The sequence below is a fragment of the Cottoperca gobio genome, chromosome 18, assembly GCF_900634415.1.
Source record: "Cottoperca gobio chromosome 18, fCotGob3.1, whole genome shotgun sequence".
In the NCBI taxonomy this organism is placed as follows: Eukaryota; Metazoa; Chordata; class Actinopteri; order Perciformes; family Bovichtidae; genus Cottoperca; species Cottoperca gobio.
This window is the reverse complement of record NC_041372.1, coordinates 13,455,248-13,478,905: the sequence shown is the minus strand read 5'-3', so window position 1 is coordinate 13,478,905 and position 23,658 is coordinate 13,455,248. Positions and strand designations below refer to the sequence as shown.

Below are 23,658 nucleotides of genomic sequence, written 5' to 3'. Positions count from 1 at the left end.
CGTAAAAAAAAAAGACATTTTATAAGACGAGGTGATTTTGTATGGTAGCTTCATCAACTGCCTAAACGGAAGTGGACGATAACTTGACGCTAGCTTTACGTTTTCAGTTTTAAGTGGCAAAAACAGCACGTACTGCGGACAATGTCCTACCAATTCATTATTGTGGGTATCTTATCAAGACAATGTTGTACTATGGCTTCCTTTAGTACAGCTCCTACGTTTTAAGACAACGTATATTTGGGACGGAGAATGACGCAGGATTTTCACTGAGCTGCAGAGCGTCAAGTTTACATACTGTTGACATAACCAGACTACAGGAGAAGACGGCGGCGGGGCAAATCCGAGTCACAAGACTTCTTCACTGAGCTGGACCTCTGTTGTTCTCCTCCACAGGTAAAGGCAGGCTTTAAAATAGCACATTTCTTCGTTATTTATACTACTACGCTTAAAAGAAGTAGCGCGAGCGCGGGTCACATTCACCTAAGTTAGCTCAACCGTTATATTTTGTCAGTTGGTCACAAGTGTAACGGCTAAGCTGTTTAAGCTAGGCTAATCATCTTCTGTTCGTTAGGCGCAGTGTGTTTCCCACTTTGAGCTGTTTGAATAGCACATTAACAACGGAAATAGTTGAAGAAACTTCCCTGTAAGTGGAGATGTGCTGTCACTACCGGCTATTTCTCAAGAGCCCCCACGCAAACACTCCCCCAGCTCGGTGGAAACAGGGAGGCTGGCTGTTAAAGAAGCCACTTTGGTGTCCCCTATGTTTCGGTGACACTGTTTACATGTTGGCAGAACTTGTGTCGAGAGCTCTTATTGTGTTGTAAACAGGATCTGAAGGGATGGACAGCTCCGGGTTCCGCACCGGGAGCTTTGACAGCCTTTACCACCCCAGTGAGGATGATGATGACGAGATGGTGGACATCGCAGGAGCCACATTGGACTTTACCAGCACGGACGACGACCCCCCCCTCGTCTCAGGTAACAGATATTGTTTCAAATCAAGTCACAGCTGGCTGAGAGGGTTTCTTTTAATCATAACATGTCAGGTGATGCCATTATACCTCCTCATCTTTATACCCTGTCATATCTAAGAAAGGCATTACACACCTTGTACAACTCTGCAGCCTTTGGACTCCTGATCTCACTTGATGTGTTATCATGTTCTCAAAGACTTCCTGAAGCAGTGTTTGTTATTATGGAAGATTTCAGCATTAATAACAGAAACAACATGAGAAGAGCTCTGCGTGTTGGTCTATAACAGTCTATATCTGTGTGTGTGTGTGTGTGTCACATGCTTTCAGTGAGTCTTGGTCATAGTCTGAATAATCAGTTACTACATGTTCTCTCTCACACACACACTCACACACACACACGGAGACGTACTGCATTGACTTGATGTTCCGTGTTTTGGCTCGACTTCACAACAGCGCATGAAAACAATGGTTAAAGTGAGTTCTTATAAGCGTGGTGTTTGTGGGTGACTGTTTCTGCCTGGTTACTGATGATGTCATCAACTCCCCTTGAGTGCAACGTGCTCCCAAATGGCCGGATATGACTTCTTAACTTTTACTGCACAGAGAAAAGATTTATCTCACGTTAATGATTGATGGCTGCTTTGATTATGTCAGCATGACTTCCGTGTAAGACCTCAGCGAGTCACTGTGGAGATCCAGAAGAAATGACTTGCATATTATTATTATGTAAACTAACTGAAGACAGTTGCCTGGTCAGTGGTAATACCAGACGTGATACCAGCTGCCTGGTTACTGCTGATGTCACCGTGATGCCAACAGGAAGGAAGTCTGGAGACGAGACTTTCTCTCAATGGATGCAGCTTCCGTTGTGTTGAACCGTGTGTTTCCACTGTGATATGAAAGAAAATCATAACCCGTGAGAGAGAGCGTGTGCGTGTGCGTGTGTGTGTGTGTGTGTGTGTGTGTGTGTGTGTGTGTGTGTGTGTGTGTGTGTGTGTGTGTGTGTGTGTGTGTGTGTGTGTGTGTGTGTGTGTGTGTGTGTGTGTGTCGTGATTAACACTTTCAGCTTGCATTATATTTCCTGCATTTTTTAGCATTTAAAGTCTCACTTCCTCCTTCTCTCTCCCGTGGAGGCGGTGGAAGGTGCTGCTAGGTTCTCGGTGTGCTCATTAGCGAGCACCTGAGCTTGTTGCCAAGCAAGTCCTCTTAAAAGCCATTCTTAGTGCAGCGTAATCGCTCATCCTTGTGTAACCTGTTGCTCAGGGACTCATTAGCCTGCGGTGTTTATTTAAGAGAGTTTGAGTTTAGCAGGGTTTGCTAGTCCAAATACAGGTTTGGGATTAATATCAAGTTATTCTAGTTGTCTGTGTACAAGGAAGATGTTGAGCAGGGCGGCAGTCCTGCAGTAACACGCAGATGATGGCAACATGATAATGTTTGCAGATTGCAAAGATTTCATCTGTTGAATGTAGCGTGTGAAGCGCTTTGTATTCATCAAAAGGAAAAAGTACCCTTCCCCATGACATCTTCAGCGCTCTAAAGAACGTGTCACCGCTTGTCCTGGACGTCTGGCTTCGCCGCCTGTGTGATATTTCTGAGGAACGGACCGAAAGGAGGTGACAACAGCACCTGAGAGAAGAAGAATGCGTTCAGGCTGAAACCGCAGGCACTGTCGACGGAGCGGAATCTAAACGCAGGCGATTCTCTGCACTGCTTTTAATGTTTCCATCGTTTCTGTTTCAATATCTGAGCAGATCAAACTGTGTGTGTGTGTGTGTGTGTGTGTGTGTGTGTGTGTGTGTGTGTGTGTGTGTGTGTGTGTGTGTGTGTGTGTGTGTGTGTGTGTGTGTGTGTGTGTGTGTGTGTGTGTGTGTGTGAGAGAAACAGGAACGAGGGGAGGTGAGAGAAGAGAGGAGTGAAAGGTCAAAGGAAGGGTTGAGAAATGAGAACGATGATCACTTGTTCCTCATGTGACGCTGATCATTGACCTCTGGCTCTGTGTAAAGTAAAGGTCGTCCGGGGACATTTTTGAAAGCCGTGAATTTCACAACGGCTGTGGATCTGTCACGGTTTTGCCTCATGTAGTAGTAAAGATTCCTCTTTCATCCATGAAAGGAAGAAAGGATTGGCTGAGCGTATATATTCTTCCCTTCACTCTTCTTCACATCCATGCTCACCCAACCTTTTTAAAAGGTGTGACTCCGACAGCGAATCCGAGTCAAAGAGCTCCAGCGTTGCTTCTTTAATCTTCCATTGTGCTTCTGGGCTTTGGTTTGAGATTAAACTTCATGCATAAGTTCCTGCGATCACTCATGAGGCCAGAAATGCTCTGGTGAGATGTTTGCAAAGTATAAGCCCGCCCATGAGGCTTCTCACTGAGGTGCAGGAATGTCATGGCTGGGACATTTGAAATGGGGCTGTGAATAAATCTTTATGTTGTCGCTTCATCTGCAAATAGTTTGTGGTTTGACTGATTCTAGCAGGACAGTTGCATCATATCCTGATATTTAAGTGTCTTTCCACCACGTGGAGAACGTTTATCTTCTGGACGTTAATCGAATCAACGAAGAGCGAGACGCACACTCTGTCTGGATTCCATTTCCTCTGCCCAAGTGAAGAGGATTTTAAAGACGTGGTCCACCGCCGCGACGTCGACATGTTGCAGAGACGCTTGTTTGTAGTTCCCAGTCGTCACGGGGGGGGGGGGGGGGTGTCACATGACATGACATGACAATTCCCATGGCGACCAGACCTCAGGAGTTCAGGGTTTGAATCCTCCCTGGAGACTGTGGGTGTGTAAAATGTAAGATTATAGTCTCGCTGAAGCACACACACACGCACACACACGCAGACGCAGACGCAGACGCAGAGTGAGTGCTGAGCTCAGCATGACGTCCCTCGCTGGAGAGGAGCAGAGTTGATCCGGGGACTCGCTCTGTGTTGCTGACCTATTTCCTGAGAAGCACTGATCCTGCGTATCTCCACATTTGAGAGGCCGGAAACGACCAAACAAAATGACTTTAACCTTTTTAATAGATTTGTTTCACTCTCGCTGGAATTTGCAATTTGGGCTTTTGACACCTCCTTCAAGAAAATCAAGCCATCAAACAAAAAGTAAAACATGGTAAACGGTGGAGTCCCGACCTCTCAGTGCCTCTCAGCCTTTGTGGTTCAGCCCGATCTGCTTAAGTTGATGGAGGTCTGAGATGGAGACCTTTTGTGTGAGAGGAAGTGCGCTCGTGTAATCCTGCTGAGGTCAGCGCAGGGTTAGTGTGGTTCCAGATGAGTTCACTGCCTAATGTTATGTCTCTGAATTTATGTGAACTACACTTAAAATTCCCTTCTCAGTACTAGATGTTCCCAGAATGGACTGAATTGAAAGTAAATGCACGCAGAGCCCCTGACCCTGCTGCACAGCTCTGACGTCGCACCGCCTCCCCGTCTGACGACCATCAGGGTCTCTCAGGATACAAAAGGTCCAGACCTCATAAACACAAATGACCTCCTTTTTACGCAGATGGCCCCCTCAGCCAATCCGAGAGAGCCCTTTAACACTCAGGGCCAATAGAAAGAGTTCCCAACAGCTCAGCCAATCACTGCTCACTTTCAGAGCTTTCTGGCCAATGAGGGAGAGGTCTGCTGGACTCCACTTCCTCAAGGAGTTCAGAGGAGGGAAGGGATTCCCAGTTTGAGTTTGAACACTGAACTTCCTCAGTGTGTTGTGGATGAGAGATGGACCAGGGGTTCTGGAGTAGGCAGCTGGATCAGGATGTTCTGGTAGAGAACGGTGAGTTTGGGGCTCGGGGGGGGGGGAGGGGAGAGAGAGAGAGAGAGAGAGAGAGAGAGAGAGAGAGGAGATGTTTTTAGTTCTGCTGTCTGATTAAAAGATCTCCACGTTGTTCTCATGCAGAGTGACTTTAAATGCAGTCTGTGGTCATCTCTTGTCACACTGCTGACGCGGGTCGTGCTTGAGTAACAAGTTTTCTGAATGTTGTTCACCGCAGCTACCTGAGCTCGTGTCCCCTGCGGCTGCTTTCACATTTAAATGTGTTCAATGAGCACTTCAATTAGCCTTAGTTGTGTTTGACCTTTCAACTTTAACACGGTGGAGTTTAATCTTTAAGAACATTTACCACCCATCGTGCACTGACTCGTGTGGTTAATGTTTCTGCACTGCATGTTTCGGGTCACAGAGGTCGTTCTGTGTCCCTATTTATTTGCTCATAACTTGACAGCTGAGGTCACACTCAGATCTTTACCACTTGTTTTATTGAGTTGTCTTTGCTCTTTAGGCAACGAGGGAATATTTCCATCTTTGTGATGGCGTTAGTCTGCGTTCCCTTTTTGTCTTTCAGCTCCTTTTTTGGGTCGGTGTGTTTGTGTTGTGTGTTTGCATTCTCTCTTACTGAGTGTGTGTGTGTGTGTGTGTGTGTGTGTTTCAGCTATCATGAATGAGGTGCAAAGGTCAGTCGCAGTTGTTGTCTTTCTAATGGGGGGGAAATCCACCCAAAATACCAAAGGCCACACGAGGACAACATGTGACTTTGGGTCAGAAACACTGTTTTACCGTATGAACAATAATACAAAGTACTGCGCTCATCCACAGGTGGAAAACTGACTGTTAGCGTTTGAGGATCTAAATAAGTTTGTGAAATGATGATGTATAACACGAGACATGGCCACCCCCCCCCCGTAGGTGTAAACAGTCAAAGATGCAACACAACATATTAAAGGTTCTCACACAGACCGTGATGGCCATGTGCAGAATATGACTAAAAGAAGCAAACATTTGTTCCACTTACCCAGTCCTGCACGGGGTCATGAGGGGGGGGGGCAGCATTTTACAGTGAGGCTAATCGATTTAGGAGCAGGGGGGGGGAAACTGCTTAAACATCCCAGCAGTGCAACACATTGTTTGCACAAGCTCACTGGTTTAAAGTTAAGGGACGAGTATCACATTCTCTCACTAACGCCTGGATCTAGTTCCACGTTCGCTTTTATTACCACCAACTGACTCCTGTAACCGTGCGCGTGGGGATGTGTTGCGTACCAAAGATTGGATGATCTGACAAAAATAAATACACGTGTTGTTGTTTTACCTCATGCTGTCAATGCGCCTGTGAGCAAGGCACTTCTGTGTGTCGTCACTTCATGAAGGAACTGGAACTACTTGTTGCTTTTTGGTGCAGGCTCACTTCCCTGTTTTCTATGAAGGTCTAGACCTACAAGAAGAAGAATGTTTGTGTGAATGTACAAAGGTATTCTGAGTAGCTTGTTTGGAACGGGCCGGTGTTCTTGCTCGTTGGAGAGGAAGAGCTTCCCGCTGTCAGTCAGCCGGGACATTCTTGGAGCTAATCGACGCTTAAAACCAGTCAAACTTGTCAACTCAGGTGTATAAATGTTCTTTTGTTTTACTGGGTGCCTTTGTTCGCCTCCCCCCCCTCCCTCCAGTGTCATGTTAGAAATGTGGCTGCTGTGTTTGTGCAGCGAAGAGGGTGTAGAGAGGAAGATCGCAGCATCATGGAATGTAAAATGTGAAGAACGGCCATTGTTTCTTTCTGGTCGTGTTTGAATTATGGCGTCTTCCTGCAAACTCCCCACGCTAAAACAAAGGAAATCATGTAGTGCGCTAACTTAAATATAATATTAATAATAATAATACTCTTTATTTATAAAGCACATTTAAATAAATAATTTCAGCACTGTAATTAAATAAAATCAGACAATTAATACTCATTAAACAGACAGGAAGCAGCACCTCCACCATCGTTTACGTTCATAACACGTCTTCCATTATTACCCGTTTGTATTTGAGCTCGGACGATCGGTCCCATAAACACTCGTCTGAACTCTGTCGGTTGCTTACATGCTGCACAAATCAGGTCTTCCTGTTTCCGTCCAGAGCTGTTTGTGATTGGCTGCTGCCGCCTGGTAATTGTTGCTGTAGCTGAGACGCTGCCACGTGCTCAAAGCTCTCTGTCGTCAGCCGGATGCAGCTGAAGTCCATCTCGTGTCTTTCTGTGTCTTTGCCTCAAACTCTAATGAACGCAGGGTTACCAATAGTCCCGCAGCAGTACGCGGTGCACGCTCTCTGTCGCTCCTTTCTGCACCACGCTCCCCGCTGTCTTTGCTCAATAACAATAGTCAGCAATAATAGAGGGTTTGCTTCTGCTTGCACTTTCTGGAGGCTTCAGAGATGCGTTCTGTGTAATATATAATATATACAACACCTGCTGGTTCTCCAGAGGAAGCTTTACTGGGGTTCTGTAGTTGTTATGTTAATATGTGCTTCTCTCCTTGTCCCCCCCTCCCAGGAGGTTATGAGGAGCGCAGCAGTGCAGCCAGTATGAACGGTCAGGGCCCCAGCAAACTTGTGGACCCACTGGACGACCCGCTGCCCGGGTTGGGCACCTACGAAGACTTCAACACCATCGACTGGGTCCGAGAGAAGAGCAAGGACCGCGACAGGCACCGAGAGGTACGAAGGAGAGCGCCGTGTATTTTTACCCCCCCCCCCCCTGAACTACATCATCATTACTCGGCACGCAGAAGTGTTTACTGAAAAAGGATCTCCGGGCGTCAGTTTACCATCGTTCTCCTCACGCGCTGCTTTGACTTGATATTTATAGCTCCACAGATCCACACAGAGAAGCTGGAACATGGAGGTTACGCAGTCTGCGCTTAGTGGTGACGTAATATACGCTCACGATGGTATCCACTGTCTGACGCTGATCTCCTCGTCTCTGTGTCGTCACAGATCACCAATAAAAGCAGACAGTCGACTGTGGCTCTGCTGCACAGCGTCAGCGACGCCTTCTCTGGATGGTTGCTCATGCTGCTGGTGGGACTCATGTCAGGTAGGGTCACGACATGTCTCTCGGCTGTGGCCTCATTCGCTTTACGGTTCGCTTGACGATAAAGCATGTTGCTCTGCACATCATTGACATGTACAACACAGTGACTGAGTGAATGACGCTGCACACGGAGAGTATTTAGTTATCAGTTGAGATAATTACCTTTAGGAACACAACATGTAACACACACCTGTTCAAACCTTTCCTCTTGTTTCTGTGCTGCTTCAGCTGAAAGTGAAGACAGACAGCAGCTGTGGAGAGAATAGCACAAACAGGGGACTGGAAATAGGCAGCGTGGTGACATCTAAAGAGAATGGATGTTCATTATGTTGGCCTAGCCAGAAAGTTAGGAGGCACATGACCTTTTTACTGTGTGTGTGTGTGTGTGCTTCATACACACCTTCAACCAAAGAGGCAGAATTCATCTGTGGAAGAAGCTCCCTTTGTGCTCTTTGAACTCACCCTTCTCTCACCCAGGTGCTCTCGCCGGCGGCATCGACATCGCAGCCCACTGGCTGACGGACATGAAGGAAGGGCTTTGTCTCACCGGCTTCTGGTTCAACCACGAGCACTGCTGCTGGACGTCCAACGAGACGACGTTTCAGGAGCGGGACCGGTGTCCACAGTGGCAGAGCTGGGCTGAGCTCATAACGGGGACATCAGAGGTACGCAGAGGTTTCTCTCACTCATTCAAACCGGAGGGAAAAATGATGCTCTGTACACTTAAAATGCAAACGTCTCGCCTCCAAATCTGTGAATAAAGTATGAAAGGTAATGAATATGTATGATGCAGGACTATGAGACTGTTTTATTGTGTCTCACTATTTATACTTCAGTGCTTGAAGAGAGTTGTTGCTGATACAAGATGTAGAGTCATCGTACATCGTCACACACACACACACCTTCAGATTACACTCAGAAGAGTCGTCATGGGGCTTTGGCGCCCTCTGGTGGTCATGACCACAGATACTGAATTAAATTACATTTATTTGTAGCGCAGCATATCCTATAAAAGTGCTTCAACGTGCTTTACATGAAAACTAAATAAAACAGCCACCCATCACACACACACACACGCAGGAGGAAGGTCGGAGCAAGTCTAAGATGAGCAGGCGAACTGTTCCATTCTTTATTTCTTTAAATACAACCTGTATCTTTAAGAGTGTCTACTCATTTAACCTGTGTGTCTTTGTGTTTCTCTGCAGGGTCCGTTCGCCTACATCGTGAACTACCTGATGTACATCTTCTGGGCTTTACTCTTCGCTTTCCTGGCCGTCGCACTGGTCCGGGCCTTCGCTCCGTACGCATGCGGCTCAGGGATACCAGAGGTAAACCTGATGCTTTTATAATGTTTGTTGTTTAAAATGTCTTCTTCAATAAAAGCCCCGAGCACAGCTGCAGGGGAAAAACACTTTGGAGATGTTTGGTTTGGCTCAGAGATCTCTCAAACATGTGGGAGTTTAGTCTTTAGCTTTTATTTAATGTTCATAAACATTTGTAGATTGGTTCTTATCTGTCCTTCCCTTTGCCTACAGTCTAACAGCATCCATTCACTTTGATTTATTTACATCCAAACTGAAAGAATTTAAAAGATAAATGATCTTTCGCCGTCCTCTCGGCTCTCCTGCTGTCAGTGTTTACTTTCTTTCACTCTTTGTTTCTAAGGAAGTGAAAAGCCGAAGCTTTGCTTACACTCTGGAAACACTGACTGAGCACACAAACACGGCTCGTCCCCGACTGTATCGGCTCTGAACCTCTCTTTCGCCGCTTCTCAAACAAAGATACCCTTTTCTCGTCTCTAAAAGGTCGGAGGTCGCTGGGCCCACGCACGCCAGATCAACTGCTTATTTGAAAGACACTAAACTCCATCCTCTCTCGTTCCCTTCAAATCACTGTTTACACTCTTCTCTTGGTTCTACTCTCACACACACACATGTAAACTGATGCCTCTCTAACATAAACACACACACACACACACCCTGACCTCCTCGTACACACACAAACTAATCCAAAGCCCTTGTCCCCGTCTCACTCAGATCAAAACCATCCTGAGTGGGTTCATCATCCGCGGCTACCTGGGGAAGTGGACCCTGATCATCAAGACCATCACCCTGGTGTTGGCCGTCTCCTCTGGGCTCAGCTTAGGGAAGGAGGGCCCTCTGGTGCACGTGGCCTGCTGCTGCGCTAACATACTGTGTCATCTGTTCACCAAATACCGCAAGAACGAGGCCAAGCGGAGAGAGGTACAGTCGTCTCTGAGGCTAAGGACGAAGCGTTCTATTGGCACTTTAGCGTCATAGTTTTGGAGAGTTGCTTTAGTCGTGTTCCTTGAAGAGATGGTTTGGGAAGGTGCAACTAAAGAAGTTCAGTGTCCATACAAGCGTTTGCTAGATTTAGAATGTTCTTACCCCACAGGAGCTCTTGTATATCATATCTAAAGAGAGAAAGCTCTTATTCCATTAGATTCCTCGATCACAGGGATATATTAAAGCACTGCCTTGGTGTTTTTAGTTTGGCCTTTATCACAGAACGGCTAGTTTTGGATCAACACATTGTTTTCAAGTAAATCGTCTGCACTGCTGTTCATTCAACAATGAGGAGAATGCAGTGTTCCTTTTGATTGTCTTTGTTTCTCAGTTGCGGACGTAATACAGACGTAATGCAGACGTAATGCAGACGTAATGCAGACATATACAGACGTAATGCAGACGTAATGCAGACGTAATGCAGACGTAATGCAGACATATACAGACGTAATGCAGACGTAATGCAGACGTAATGCAGACATATACAGACGTAATGCAGACGTAATAGACGTATTGCAGACGTAATGCAGACGTATGCAGACGTATACAGACGTATTGCAGACGTAATGCAGACGTATTGCAGACGTATACAGACGTATGCAGACGTAATGCAGACGTATTGCAGACGTAATGCAGACGTATGCAGACGTAATGCAGACGTATGCAGACGTAATGCAGACGTAATACAGACGTATTGCAGACGTAATGCAGACGTATAGCAGACGTATGCAGACGTAATGCAGACGTAATGCAGACGTATACAGACGTAATGCAGACGTAATGCAGACGTATTGCAGACGTATGCAGACGTATTGCAGACGTATTGCAGACGTATGCAGACGTAATGCAGACGTATTGCAGACGTATTGCAGACGTAATGCAGACGTAATTGCAGACGTAATGCAGACGTAATGCAGACGTAATGCAGACGTAATGCAGACGTAATGCAGACGTAATGCAGACGTAATGCAGACGTAATGCAGACGTAATGCAGACGTAATGCAGACGTAATGCAGACGTAATGCAGACGTAACGTATGCAGACGTATGCAGACGTAATGCAGACGTAATGCAGACGTAATGCAGACGTAATGCAGACGTAATGCAGACGTAATGCAGACGTAATGCAGACGTAATGCAGACGTACAGACGTAATGCAGACGTAATGCAGACGTAATGCAGACGTAATGCAGACGTAATGCAGACGTAATGCAGACGTAATGCAGACGTAATACAGACGTAATGCAGACGTAATACAGACGTAATGCAGACGTAATGCAGACATATACAGACGTAATGCAGACGTAATACAGACGTAATGCAGACGTAATACAGACGTAATGCAGACGTAATGCAGACGTAATGCAGACGTAATGCAGACGTAATGCAGACGTAATACAGACGTAATGCAGACGTAATACAGACGTAATGCAGACGTAATGCAGACGTAATGCAGACGTAATGCAGACGTAATGCAGACGTAATGCAGACGTAATGCAGACGTAATACAGACGTAATGCAGACGTAATACAGATGTGGTGTTTGTTTGTTCCTCGCAGGTGTTATCTGCAGCGGCGGCGGTGGGCGTGTCTGTGGCCTTCGGTGCTCCCATTGGAGGAGTCCTGTTCAGTCTGGAGGAGGTGAGGACCATTATTTATTGACCACTCCCCCCCCCCCACCCCGTCTACAATCTCAGACGATCTCAGAGGATAATCTGATGCAACACGAGGCCTAAACTCGACCAGGATCTAGAACGCTGTAACAGACTCTTGAGGAGGAACTGATTTCATTACAGTGAATGAAGGCGAGCGGGGTCAAAGAGGATCTGAGTGTCTTGTGTTCTCTGCATCAGAACCGGATAACAAAACTAATCCCATTAGAGCTTTAATTGCTCTCCACTTCCATCGATGGTTTTGGGAAATTAATGTGGATCAGCAGCTTCATAATCCATCAGCAAAACACCCTGAGGGGTTGTTGGATGAGGATACTACTACTGCTGCTGCTATTTGTGAGCGTTGTACATTTGTGCTGACTAGATAATCCAGAGTTGAGTTTTCTCTGCGTCTCTTTCCTTCAGGTGAGTTATTACTTCCCTCTGAAGACCCTGTGGCGCTCTTTCTTCGCCGCCCTGGTCGCAGCCTTCACTCTGCGCTCCATCAACCCGTTTGGAAACAGCCGCCTGGTGCTGTTCTTCGTGGAGTTTCACGCCCCGTGGCACCTGGTGGAGCTGGCCCCCTTCATCCTGCTGGGGATATTCGGAGGCCTCTGGGGGGCGCTGTTCATCAGGGCCAACATTGCCTGGTGCAGGAGACGTGAGTGCTGAATGTGTGTGTGTGTAAACAGATGTGCCCAAAAGTGTTCCCAATATTAGAAGAAGAATGGGGCTCTACGAGTTGAGCTATTTCACAACCGCTGCTTTTCTGGTCCTCTCTGCTTTATGTGAACAACCTGCACTTTAGTCCAAGTTTCGCTGAATTGTTGTCGCACGACTTTTAGTCTCAGAGACATTTGTGGCTTCCCAGAGGAATGCAGAATTGAATGTTTTTACAGGATCTGCTGAAGACAGACTGTGTCATTCTGGCCACATTTTAAATGAGACAGAATAATGTGATTTAGGCGAAAAAGAAAACATGCCTTTCAAATCCACCTGAGGGTTGACCTTTCTTTACTGTCTAACCCCCACTACCTCTATTAATAAGAGTCACTTTCTCTCTGAAAGGTAAATCTACTCGTCTGGGTCACTTCCCTGTCATTGAGGTGCTGGTGGTCGCAGCGGTGACCGCCGTGATCGCCTATCCAAACAGCTACACCAGGATGAGCGGAGCGGAGCTCATCGCTGAGCTGTTCAACGACTGCTCGCTGCTCGACTCCTCGCAGCTCTGCGGCTACAAACAGGTCGGCCATCGTGTGTGTGTGTGTGTGTGTGTGTGTGGATTGTTTGTGGACAAGTGTTTGTAATAAGTAAGCAGATGGAGAGATTTAGATTGTGTTTAAAGTGGGAATTGTGTCACATTATAGATAATTACTTAAACTGCTGTTTTATTTACGCTGTTAAGGAAGTTCAAATGTATTTTCTGCCTTTCTCTTTCCGTTTTTGATTTCTCTGTCTTGTTCTCTGCTGTTTCTTTTCTCCCTTTTCGATCGTCTCTCTGTTTATCGTGCTCTCCTACTGTTCTTCCCACACGCTGTGTGCAGCCAACCAACACATCAGAAACAGGTGTAGGTAACAGCCTCGCTGACCGGCCCGCGGGGGCAGGCCTGTACACCGCCCTGTGGCAGCTGGCCCTGGCCTTAGGCTTCAAGATGATCATCACCGTGATCACCTTCGGCATGAAGGTCGGTCCAAACTCGAACGTTGCTTTCTTATGAATGCACCCTTCTCTGTGAACTCTGACATGGTCACGAGGACAGCTGTCTTTAATATTTCTGGAAACCTGCGTCCTAGTTTCATTCACCAACGCCGCTCAGCAGTTCAAGTGAAGTGTTATTGAATCTCTTGGAGGCTTTTTGCATGGCTTTACATGATGAGTCACAGCAACATGACTCACAATCATGTGGCTCACTGCAGGATCAAGTTATTGGTAAAACATAAAAGAAGTAACCGCTGTGGGGGATTACATGTTATGTAGACAAGAGTGTTAGCAGAAGCTTTACACAGAGTGACGGTGCACTCCATTATTAGAGACCTGAGTGACACTTTTGATTGATTACAATATCACAGAAACACATTTTCAAAGCAGCACCGGCTCATACCTGTTCTCCTCTTTGACCACGCAGGTTCCCTCCGGACTCTTCATCCCCAGCATGGCAGTCGGAGCCATAGCCGGGAGACTGCTGGGTGTCGGCATGGAGCAGCTGGCCTACTACAACCACGACTGGTTCCTCTTCAAAGGCTGGTGCTCGCCGGGAGCCGACTGCATTACGCCGGGGCTCTACGCCATGGTGGGAGCCGCCGCGTGCTTAGGTGGGTCATTTAAAAAGCGTTGCACAGAATTTAAGAATCACAGAAACGTCATTTGCAGGATAACATCTGTCGGTGTTTAAATTCTTTTGAGTTTTTGCGGGAAAAACCACAAATGTCTGTTTGCCATCTGAACACTGTGGACCTAATCCGTCATCTCTGATGATGACACGTTGTTATAAAGGCTGTGGTTAAATGGAGCGCTACAACATGCCATCCCAACCGTTGCTGTTTCATATTATGTACAGTGGATTCCACACGTGTCGATGGACGACGGGAATAAACCCTTTTACCTTCTCCTTCCTTTCTAGTAAACAAAAGGTGCAGATGGAAGATGGCCGGTGGGCCAAAGCTTCTATTTCACTCGTGTATTTGTAGTAGTTTTAGTACATTGTGTACTTTATGGTCGCTTCACTAAAGTAGCATTACATGCAAGTGGCTAAGAATGAATGAATTCAATGATCTCTGCAGCAGTTTAGCAGCATTAACCCCAAGGCTGTTTGTTCAAAGACTATATTTAGTATGAAACATTTAACATTTGGTCTGAAGTGTTGAAACTTTGGGAAAGTGTCTTAAACAGTACCACTTTGAAAGTTCAAGATCACATGATCAGGCTTTTTTTGAAGAAATGAGGAAAAAGCCTGACATGGTGTTCATTAAACGTCTCCTCTCACACTGCACATGTGTGCATGTCTTTGATACTCAACTTGTTATAAGTTCAGACACAAAACGCTTGATTGTGCTCCTCCTTCGCGTTTGTCTCGTCCTCGTCGGACTGAACTAATACGACCAGTCATCAGCCAGAAGCTGCTTAACTTTCTCTGACAGCAGCCTCGTGAGTGGGCGGCTCTAGAGAGGGAAGCGTTGATGTCGGGGATAAAGAAACGTCGGCCAGGACTCCATTCATTGGAATGATTGTGATCATTCTAGCTTCTTTTATTGGCACTCTGTACTTTGTGCTGCTGCGCAACCCTTTTCCACGGGATAAATAAAGCTTTATCGATTGTGAAACGAGCCGTAACTCTGTTTTGAGGACGTTGCACAATACCTTCTCAGATATCTCCATCTCCAAACGCTGTCTCTAAACGATTCTCATCGGGGAGTCATTTTAAGAGCATACATTTTTCCTTTTCTACTTTTTCTTTCTAACAAAAGAGAGCTTGTTTTTTATCCTCCCAAAAATGGACATATAACCGTCACAATGAATCTCTTTCACTACCGGGCAACACACTCGTTGTTTCGAGGAATGAGGCCACAAAAGAGCGCGGTGTAGCCTTGGTTTCTGGCCGCAACCACGAAAGATGATTGTGTTTGGCTTCGGAGTGGAACCACTGACATGAACTTCCACTTCCATAAGATGAAGAGCTCAAACTATCAGAAGAAATGCTAAAAATCCATTTTCTTGTCTTGTTGAATGTCAGCCGGCTTTAATTTCCATGAGCTGTATGTCTTCCTGCCGTACGCACCTTTACCACACTGGTTATATTGCTATCAATGTAAAGTTCCCCCCCTTCTGCCTCCCTCCAGGTGGAGTGACTCGTATGACGGTGTCGCTGGTCGTCATCATGTTCGAGCTGACGGGCGGTCTAGAGTACATCGTGCCCCTCATGGCTGCGACCATGACCAGCAAGTGGGTGGCAGATGCTTTCGGAAGAGAGGGAATCTATGAGGTGAGCTGAGAATACATCCCTAATGTGTAGCCAGCCAAACTCCAAACGTGAGGCCCCCTCTGGCTCCTAGTGGGGCTCCTAGTGGGGCCCCTCTGGCTCCTAGTGGGGCCCGTCTGGCTCCTAGTGGGGCCCCTCTGGCTCCTAGTGGGGCTCCTAGTGGGGCCCCTCTGGCTCCTTCTAGTGCCACCATGGAAAGCTCTGATTATAACGGGGCTGAGACGTACGTTTTGACATTTACTCCTCAATGTTCTGCAGGCTCACATCCGGCTGAACGGATACCCCTTCCTGGAGCCCAAAGAGGAGTTTGATCACAGCAGCCTGACTGTGGACGTGATGAGGCCCAGGAGGTCGGACCCAGCGCTGGCCGTGCTCACGCAGGAGAGCATGACCGTAGGGGAGGTGGAGGTACGGGACACGTGTGCGCGCACAGTACATTATAACACGCTGGAATGTGGAAAGCACATGTGGTTGTATTAAAGCAGAACGTGCGTAGATGTGGATTCAGATAAATACTGAGAAGCTGTGTTAACTTACTGTAGTAAGTGAGGAGCGTCTGAACATGTTTCTGTTAAAGACTTCAGTCAGTCAGAAGTTGTGGATCTGTATTCCATCACATCCAACATGTACGGTCTTCTTGTCCCCAGGCCTTGGTGGAGAGCACGCACTACAGTGGCTTCCCTGTGGTCGTCTCTCAGGAGTCCCAGAGGCTGGTGGGGTTTGTGCTCAGAAGAGACCTGATCATATCAATAGGTACGTTTACATGGAATACACCTGCTGTCCATTACAATAACCCAGAATATCATCTGACCTTTCAATATATCATTTGGAAATGACACCTAGCAAACTTAACAACCATTCCTTTCAGACAACGCCCGGAAGCGGCAGGAAGGCATCGTCAGCGCTTCCCAGGTGCTCTTCACAGAGCATGCTCCGGCTCAGGACGCCGACGGGCCCCCGCCCCTCCGCCTCAGAGGCATCCTGGACCTGAGCCCCTTCACGGTCACAGACCACACACCTATGGACATCACTGTGGATATTTTCAGGAAGCTGGGGCTGCGTCAGTGTCTGGTTACACATAACGGGTGAGAACGGGGCTTGATTTAGTCAATGTTGTCGTAGCGTTAAGGACGAGGCTGACGGGACAGATCTGTGGGAGGAAACGTAAAGCTTCCATACATACCACTCTCCTACATCTGTAAACGTTAAAGTGAGGCACCTTCAGGATATGGTGCTTGTGGAGGGCACGGAGGAGCGACGGATGGATGCGTAGGAGAGGCTCGGGTCGTTCCGCTGTCAGCTCGTGATTTAAAGGAAAAGCAAGGAGGCATAGGAGTTAGGGAGGAAGACGTGGAGGGTTAATGGAGGGAGGGGCAGTGACAGATAGCACAGACGATTCTCCAGGTGTATTTACCCACATCTCTGACCTCATTACCATTAACTTCACCCCTTTCAGACGTGCTATCCATTAAGATAACGGGAAACATCCACAGGGATGTTACTTGCATGGTTTTTGTCATTTCGCATTTGAGTTGTTTTATGTAGCTTCTGTCGTCAGTCAAACCTGCCGCTTTGAAAAGGGATGATTTACCGTTTGTTTGGGAACATGAGCAGAGAACTTCTGCTTCTGCTCAGGAGAAGGAGCGTTAGAGAAACTGTGAATCAGATGAGAGCGGGGATAAAGAACCGTGCTGAAATACTTCAACCAGGGGGGGTCAAACTCATGTTAGTTTAGGGGCCACATGCAGCACAATGTGATCTCAAGTGGGCCGGACCAGTAACATCACAGCATGATCAAAACAACTTATTAATACATTTTGCAAAGTCATCCCACGGGCCAGATTGGACCCTCTGGCGGGCCGGTTTTGGCCCGCGGGCCGCATGTTTGACACGCTTGGCTTAAACGGTTCCAAAAGTGAAACTAAATCGTCCCTAAGTCTTTGTTACTATCATCTATAGCTGTTGGTTGTTGGTATTCTTTTATAAAAACACCATTGACATGTTGAGTAAATACATAATTATATGTATCTTGCTCCTTATGTTTCTGGAACCATCAGATATCGGACATATTGGAAGAATATCTTAAATGTCCACTCGGGGTAACGGAGCATGTTGGTGTGACTGCATGTGATCTCGCACAGAGCTGTGTGCTTTGATAGACACGAAGACTGAAGCTGCTGTGTTCACTTATTTGAAAAACATCTTTTATCAAAACTGTCTTTCTCACTTTGTTTGAAATCGTTTCAAATCCACAAAACCACTTCCAGCTCCACCGATGGCAACAACACACACACACACACACACACACACACACACACACACACACACACACACACACACACACTGCTGTTATCTGTCAGCCGGAGGGCTGTTGTGATGACTGAATGTAATTCTGCAGATCAACATTGTCCTTTAGTCAGAACACAACAGCAGATAAAACTTCACATGTTTAAATGGAGCTCGGACGAGTTCAAACACACGGCTCTCTGGGACTCGGCGGTGGAATTATGTATATGTACAGCAGTAGAATATTTCACAACACTGTCAAACACCAGCTTATAGAAGCTTGCACACACACGGTTTTAGTGTTAGTTGTTGTAATACTCATTTGAGCCACAAGAGGCTGAAGCGTCCCGCTACCACGAGTTCTAAATCCAATCAAAAGCATTCAAGTTTTAATTCCTACATGCGCTCTAAACACACGGTGCATTTATTGTGTGTGTGTGTGTGTGTGAGCAAGGTCTGTTACATAACTGGAAAAACATGGAGACATTAAAACTCACATGGAAGAAAATCCACGAGGCTGAATTAGGTAATAAAAGAACAAAACAAATAAATGTAACTTTTATTATCATAATCATTTAAAGCCATTTTTTAATTGTTTTACAAATTAAAATAAATGCTTTTAAGGAACTTGTAAAGATGATCCTGACACGAGCTGTTCTTAAGTCGTAAAGACGGGAGAGAAAAGCGTGTAGATCAAACTGAGAAAATGTATCTGCACACGTGCCTCTCGGGGGCTTCCATACGGTTCTCATTTCCCAGCAGCAGTGAAAACCCTCAGCTGGGGAAGTTAGTCGTTTGAGTTGAGTTATTCACGGTCTAACTAAATAAACATCCACAATTGGGACATCATGGACGGATATGTAAATGGAGCAGAAAATGAGGAACAATCTATGAACTCATCTTAATTTGTGAAATCATCGGAGTGCCTTTAAGATTGCATCAGCCGCCGGTTGGAGCGCATTTGTAAAGTTCCCCAGAGCATCTTTAAAGCGTGTGCAGCCTCGGGGTGAAGTGGGGCCTGCTTTGATCGACTGCAATTAAGGCAAAGTCACAAAACCGCTGTCAACAAACGCTCCAGAAGTGCCGTTGATTTGCCTTTTTTAATATTCTTTACTTCTTAGGAATTCATCTGCTGTCCTCCGGAACATCTCGTTACCAAAAAGCAAATTTGGGTTCACTCTACTTGCTTGGCCCCGTGGGCATCGCACACAGCTGCTGAAAGGCTGTTGACAGGCACAATGACTTCTTCAGGACTCTCACATATTTGCTTCAGATGGGCCGACATGAGAAGGCTGGAACTGTATCCTAAAGTGGATCCATGTGTGACAAGCAAAGGAATCGAGCATTTTCCTTTTTTATGGGACCGAGGGTAAATGGGAACAAGAGGATGCACATAAAAAGGAGGCAGCGGAGGGAAGGTTAGGGCTTCAGGGGGGGGGGGCAGTTGTTTTCTGCTTGATCGGGCAGGATTTGAGAGACCCAGCTTATCACTCATTGTCTGGGAATGAAGATAGTCTGACACGCTCGGGAAGAAGACCTTGAGGCTGTGCGAAGTGCAGCGTGTGATCTTTGTGGCTGTGTTGTTCGATGGATGCTCTTAGTTTCATCGCTCAGGCAACACTTGTGTTTTCCTCGGCATCTTTAGCTCAAGGCCGCCTCGTCGGCAGGACTCGCGCCGAGCTTCTGCGTCCGATGCTTTTGTCGGCGTGAATGTAGTTCTGCGTTCATTTCAGAAAACAAGCTGGTTCTAAGAGAGAAGACATAATAATGACAGGAAGCACAAAAACATCCTCCTTCGTCCAGCCTTGAGCTTATTTATTTGTTATCCCATCGACGCCGGTCAGACTCGCATTTCTCTCTCGTCTCTCGTCTCGTGAGATAATTGTGTGTTTGTGCGATATTGTCTCGGCAACAGATGATTCCAATAAGACCTCTGGGTGACTTCTTTTAGGATTAAAGAAACTGCATCATTTCCATGGTGCGGACGGACTCGTGATAAACGACAGCGCTTGTAGCCATTTAAGGAACATCTCGCACTTTTCAATTCTTCTTTTTAACTTGTTTCAAAAGTGATGTCACTGTTGCTCAATAACAGCCACTGCAGCCACACGTGATAATTACAGGATAATGGCGATAAATGTCATTCTGCGAACGTTCGTCACCAATAAGCTACTGGTCGCGAGCGAGGCTGGAGCAGTAAAACCCCCAGAGGGTGTTGAACTGAGAGAGGATGTCTTTTATTGCTTATGAATTGGAAGAACGTGTTATTCCATCCTTCAAAAGGGGGCAACGCCGCTCAAATAAACGTGTCGAACTCTGCATACTTATTATTTAATGGCCCCCCACATGAATGTCTCACCACTAAAAGTCACGTGTCAGCTGTAATTGTGTGATCAGAGCTCTGTGTGTTTCCCCTCCTTCACTCTGTTTACGCTGTGTTTGCGTGTTAGTGTAATCCCCCCCCGCTGCGTGTCGTTTTCCCCGTGGGACTGTAATCAAGCTGAACTCATCAAGACTGGGGGCCAGACCTGCTCTCATCTGTGACGACGCAAACAAAGTATGATGTGAAGTAATCTGCTTATTCCGTGACTTTTGTTCTAATTCCTCTCTGTGTGTGTGTGTGTGTGTGTGTGTGTGTGTGTGTGTGTGTGTGTGTGTGTGTGTGTGTGTGTGTGTGTGTGTGTGTGTGTGTGTGCCACCAGGAGGCTGCTGGGAATCATCACTAAAAAAGACATACTGAAACACATGGCGCAGATCGCCAACAGAGACCCCGACTCCATCCTCTTCAACTGAACTCCTCCGTCCTTTCCTCTTCGTCATCCTTCCTTCCTCCCTCTGCAGAGCAGCGGAGGAGAAGAAGAAGAAGAAGAAGAAGACACCAGTTTGCACACTCTGAACGAAATGCACCTTTTTACCTCTTCAGCCGTCAGAAGGCTGTTGGGAGAAAGTGAGTCGAGCTCCATTTGCACTGGCGACTAGAGAACAATGGATCTTTTTTTTTTTATTTGTGTGTGAGATGGAGGCGTTCTTTGGCTTTCTGAAAGAGACCGCTGGAAAACAAAAAGCCCTCAGAATAAATGACTCACCCTCGCTGACACTGCTGGCCCCAATTTCAATGTTGAGGATGTAGCACAGACACACATGAGAAGTAAGGAGAAGCTCACATCTGCTCCTTTTTTAGCCCTTTTCCATTCTCCTTTTATTTCTCCTTATTTTTTGTTAACGCGAGAAATCCTTCTTATCGACCACATCTTCAGAGAACACATTGAGGAGGGGGCGGGGGCAGATCATCTGGGAAGATAAAGAGAGTCGGGGAGCTCCGTGCCTGCCCTCCAGACGGAACACTCTGAGCTGGGTTGATGGATGCTCGGCCATCTCCCCCCCCCCTCCCTCCCTCTCCCTCCCTCTCTTTCTGTGAGGTTTCCTGGGGGCCTCGGGGCCGAAGCAAACAGGAGTGTGAGAAGAGGATCTAATACGCACACTTACACTCCATAAAGGCTTCATGACAGCCTGGGAACTCTCCACAAACGTCTTTGTTTAGTCCTATAGGCTCTTGTGATTAGTACCACGCCGTGAGACTGCAGCCTGGGAACTGTGCGGCGTCGTCGTGCCACACGGACGTGGTCGTTATATTCCAATACAAATAATCATGCACGCATAATGACGATGCTGCGAGAAAAAAACCATGTCATGCCTTAAAGAAGGGGGGGTCGGTGTTTCTGTCTGAAGGGCTACAAACAAAATGCAAAGAGAGAATCATGACGCATAAATTAATTTATGGAAATGTAAAATTGTTTGTCTCACTAAATTATTTCACTGACTTCAACGTGTCTGTTTCTTTCTCATCCTGTGACTCTTTGCAGTCGTGTTTGAATCTTTTATTTTCATTAGATTAATCGGAAATAAATAATCTGACTAAAAAAACATTGGTCTAATCAAACTACTGATGTCTGGCAGAGACTTTATCTTTTACAAAGGCAGCTCCTGATAATCCACACGTCATACCACTTCTCTTTCATGAGCACAACAATATTATTCTGGATTATTTTTAACTTTTTGGGCCCCTTTTTTCCCCCTCCAGCTCGTACGAGGCTCCTTTGGGCGCAGAAAGGTCACGTGTCCGGGCAATAAGGGTTTTTCTGTTTGCTTTGTTTTCTCTGTCGGCACGATTACAGACTACAGCCACGGTTACATGTTTGCAGGGGAAATGGCATCCGATCCATCTGAAGGAGAATCTACCGGGTGATCCACAACTTCCAAGACCACTGAATCTATAAAACGAGTTTGATTGATTGAAATTGACTTCATAAAAACGAATGTAACAACAATGAAAGTTCCTTTTTTCAGTGGTGTCCTTTTTGAATGTGTTATTGCACAGTGTGTGCCAGCATTTTGTGATGTCTTTATTAAAACATCTGTTTCTCCGTTGACATGCGTTGCGACACAAACCCACTATGAATTAGTCTCAGCCTTCTTTGTGATTCATTATGTTCCTTTGCTGCCAGAGATATAATCCTTTCAATGTTTTATTGGTTCATTTCAGATCATTTGCTCGATGGCCCCTGATGTTTAGCTTCAGTTTGCTCCAAACCGAGTGAGAAATAGCCACATACAGTTCATTTACTCATAAAACACACACCCATAAAATCTTCTGAGTTAATAATTCTAAACACCAAACGATTAAATTCAATAATCGCTTCATGCAGGAAATAAACTCCTCTTCTTTTACATTGTGATTTATGGACAAATAGCGTTTGTACTGCATCATCAGGTCGGTTAAGAGATTCGTTGGGGCACAGTCAGTTTTGAGGAAATAGTGAAGGGGGTTGGGACACCCCCCCAAGGAGTCATAAGAACAAATCTGAAGGCTCAGACGAAGGAAAAACACAAATGAGTTCTCTCTTCTTTAAAATGATCTGGTCAGATTGTGTTCACTCGTACACATTTAGTTTTTAAGGGGTCTGAAGCCAAAAAGGTTGAGAATCATGTATGAATTACCGCACAGGCCCGTTGTCCCAGAGGATCAGGGGGGGGCCCCCCTAGGCCAGAGCATCCGTTTCAAGTAACTGTTCCACTGTTGAAGAAAGGCCTCTGTCAGAAGGAGGCGTTCCTGGATTACATCTCTTCTGCTCCTGATCTCAATCGGAGTTCTGACACATTTCTCTCTCTGTTGTTTTGAACGCTGAAGCGGCGGCAACAATGCACCTGGAATAATTAACTTTCATCCAGCACTTCTTTTAAAACCTGCACAATGAACAATCCTGCACACCTCAGCTGTACGTTGTGTTCAGGGCTAATTAGCAATGTTAGTTTGCTAACATCATGTTAGCATTGTCATGAGTATTTAGTACATTCTCATTGAGCTGCTAGTTTTGACTATAGTCTTGTTTTTACATTTATAAATCCCTATATTATCATAATGCTTGTACTCCATGCACATGCTGGGGGTCCTCTACTCTAGAGGACCCCTGCGTGTGGGTATGTGTGTATGTGTGTGTGTGTGTGTGTGTGTACTGCTGACCCTCAGGGTGAAAGAAGGTACGCTGTCACTCTTGACTAAGCAGCGAGTCAGAGCTCGTTTCTGGCCACATAATCTCTGTGAGAGTTCTGA

At 46.3% G+C, this 23,658-nt stretch overlaps 1 protein-coding gene across 2 annotated transcripts; it reads left to right on the top strand.

The window, feature by feature from the left end:
• Nucleotides 1-78: 78 nt before the first annotated feature.
• Nucleotides 79-22,506, top strand: clcn5b (chloride channel, voltage-sensitive 5b). 2 transcript variants are annotated; one of them, XM_029454785.1, is made up of 17 exons: nucleotides 79-393; nucleotides 829-978; nucleotides 7,289-7,452; nucleotides 7,732-7,831; nucleotides 8,306-8,493; nucleotides 9,034-9,156; nucleotides 9,865-10,071; nucleotides 11,693-11,773; nucleotides 12,211-12,445; nucleotides 12,853-13,028; nucleotides 13,329-13,469; nucleotides 13,911-14,097; nucleotides 15,622-15,764; nucleotides 16,020-16,169; nucleotides 16,409-16,514; nucleotides 16,630-16,846; nucleotides 20,750-22,506. In XM_029454785.1, the coding sequence occupies exons 2-17, from the start codon at nucleotides 840-842 to the stop codon at nucleotides 20,838-20,840; spliced, it is 2,448 nt and encodes an 815-aa protein (XP_029310645.1). In that variant the 5' UTR covers nucleotides 79-393; nucleotides 829-839; the 3' UTR covers nucleotides 20,841-22,506. The 2 variants fall into 2 exon arrangements, with proteins under 2 accessions (XP_029310645.1, XP_029310646.1); XM_029454786.1 differs by lacking the exons at nucleotides 79-393; nucleotides 829-978 and adding an exon at nucleotides 4,619-4,761.
• The last annotated feature ends 1,152 nt before the right edge of the window (nucleotides 22,507-23,658 follow it).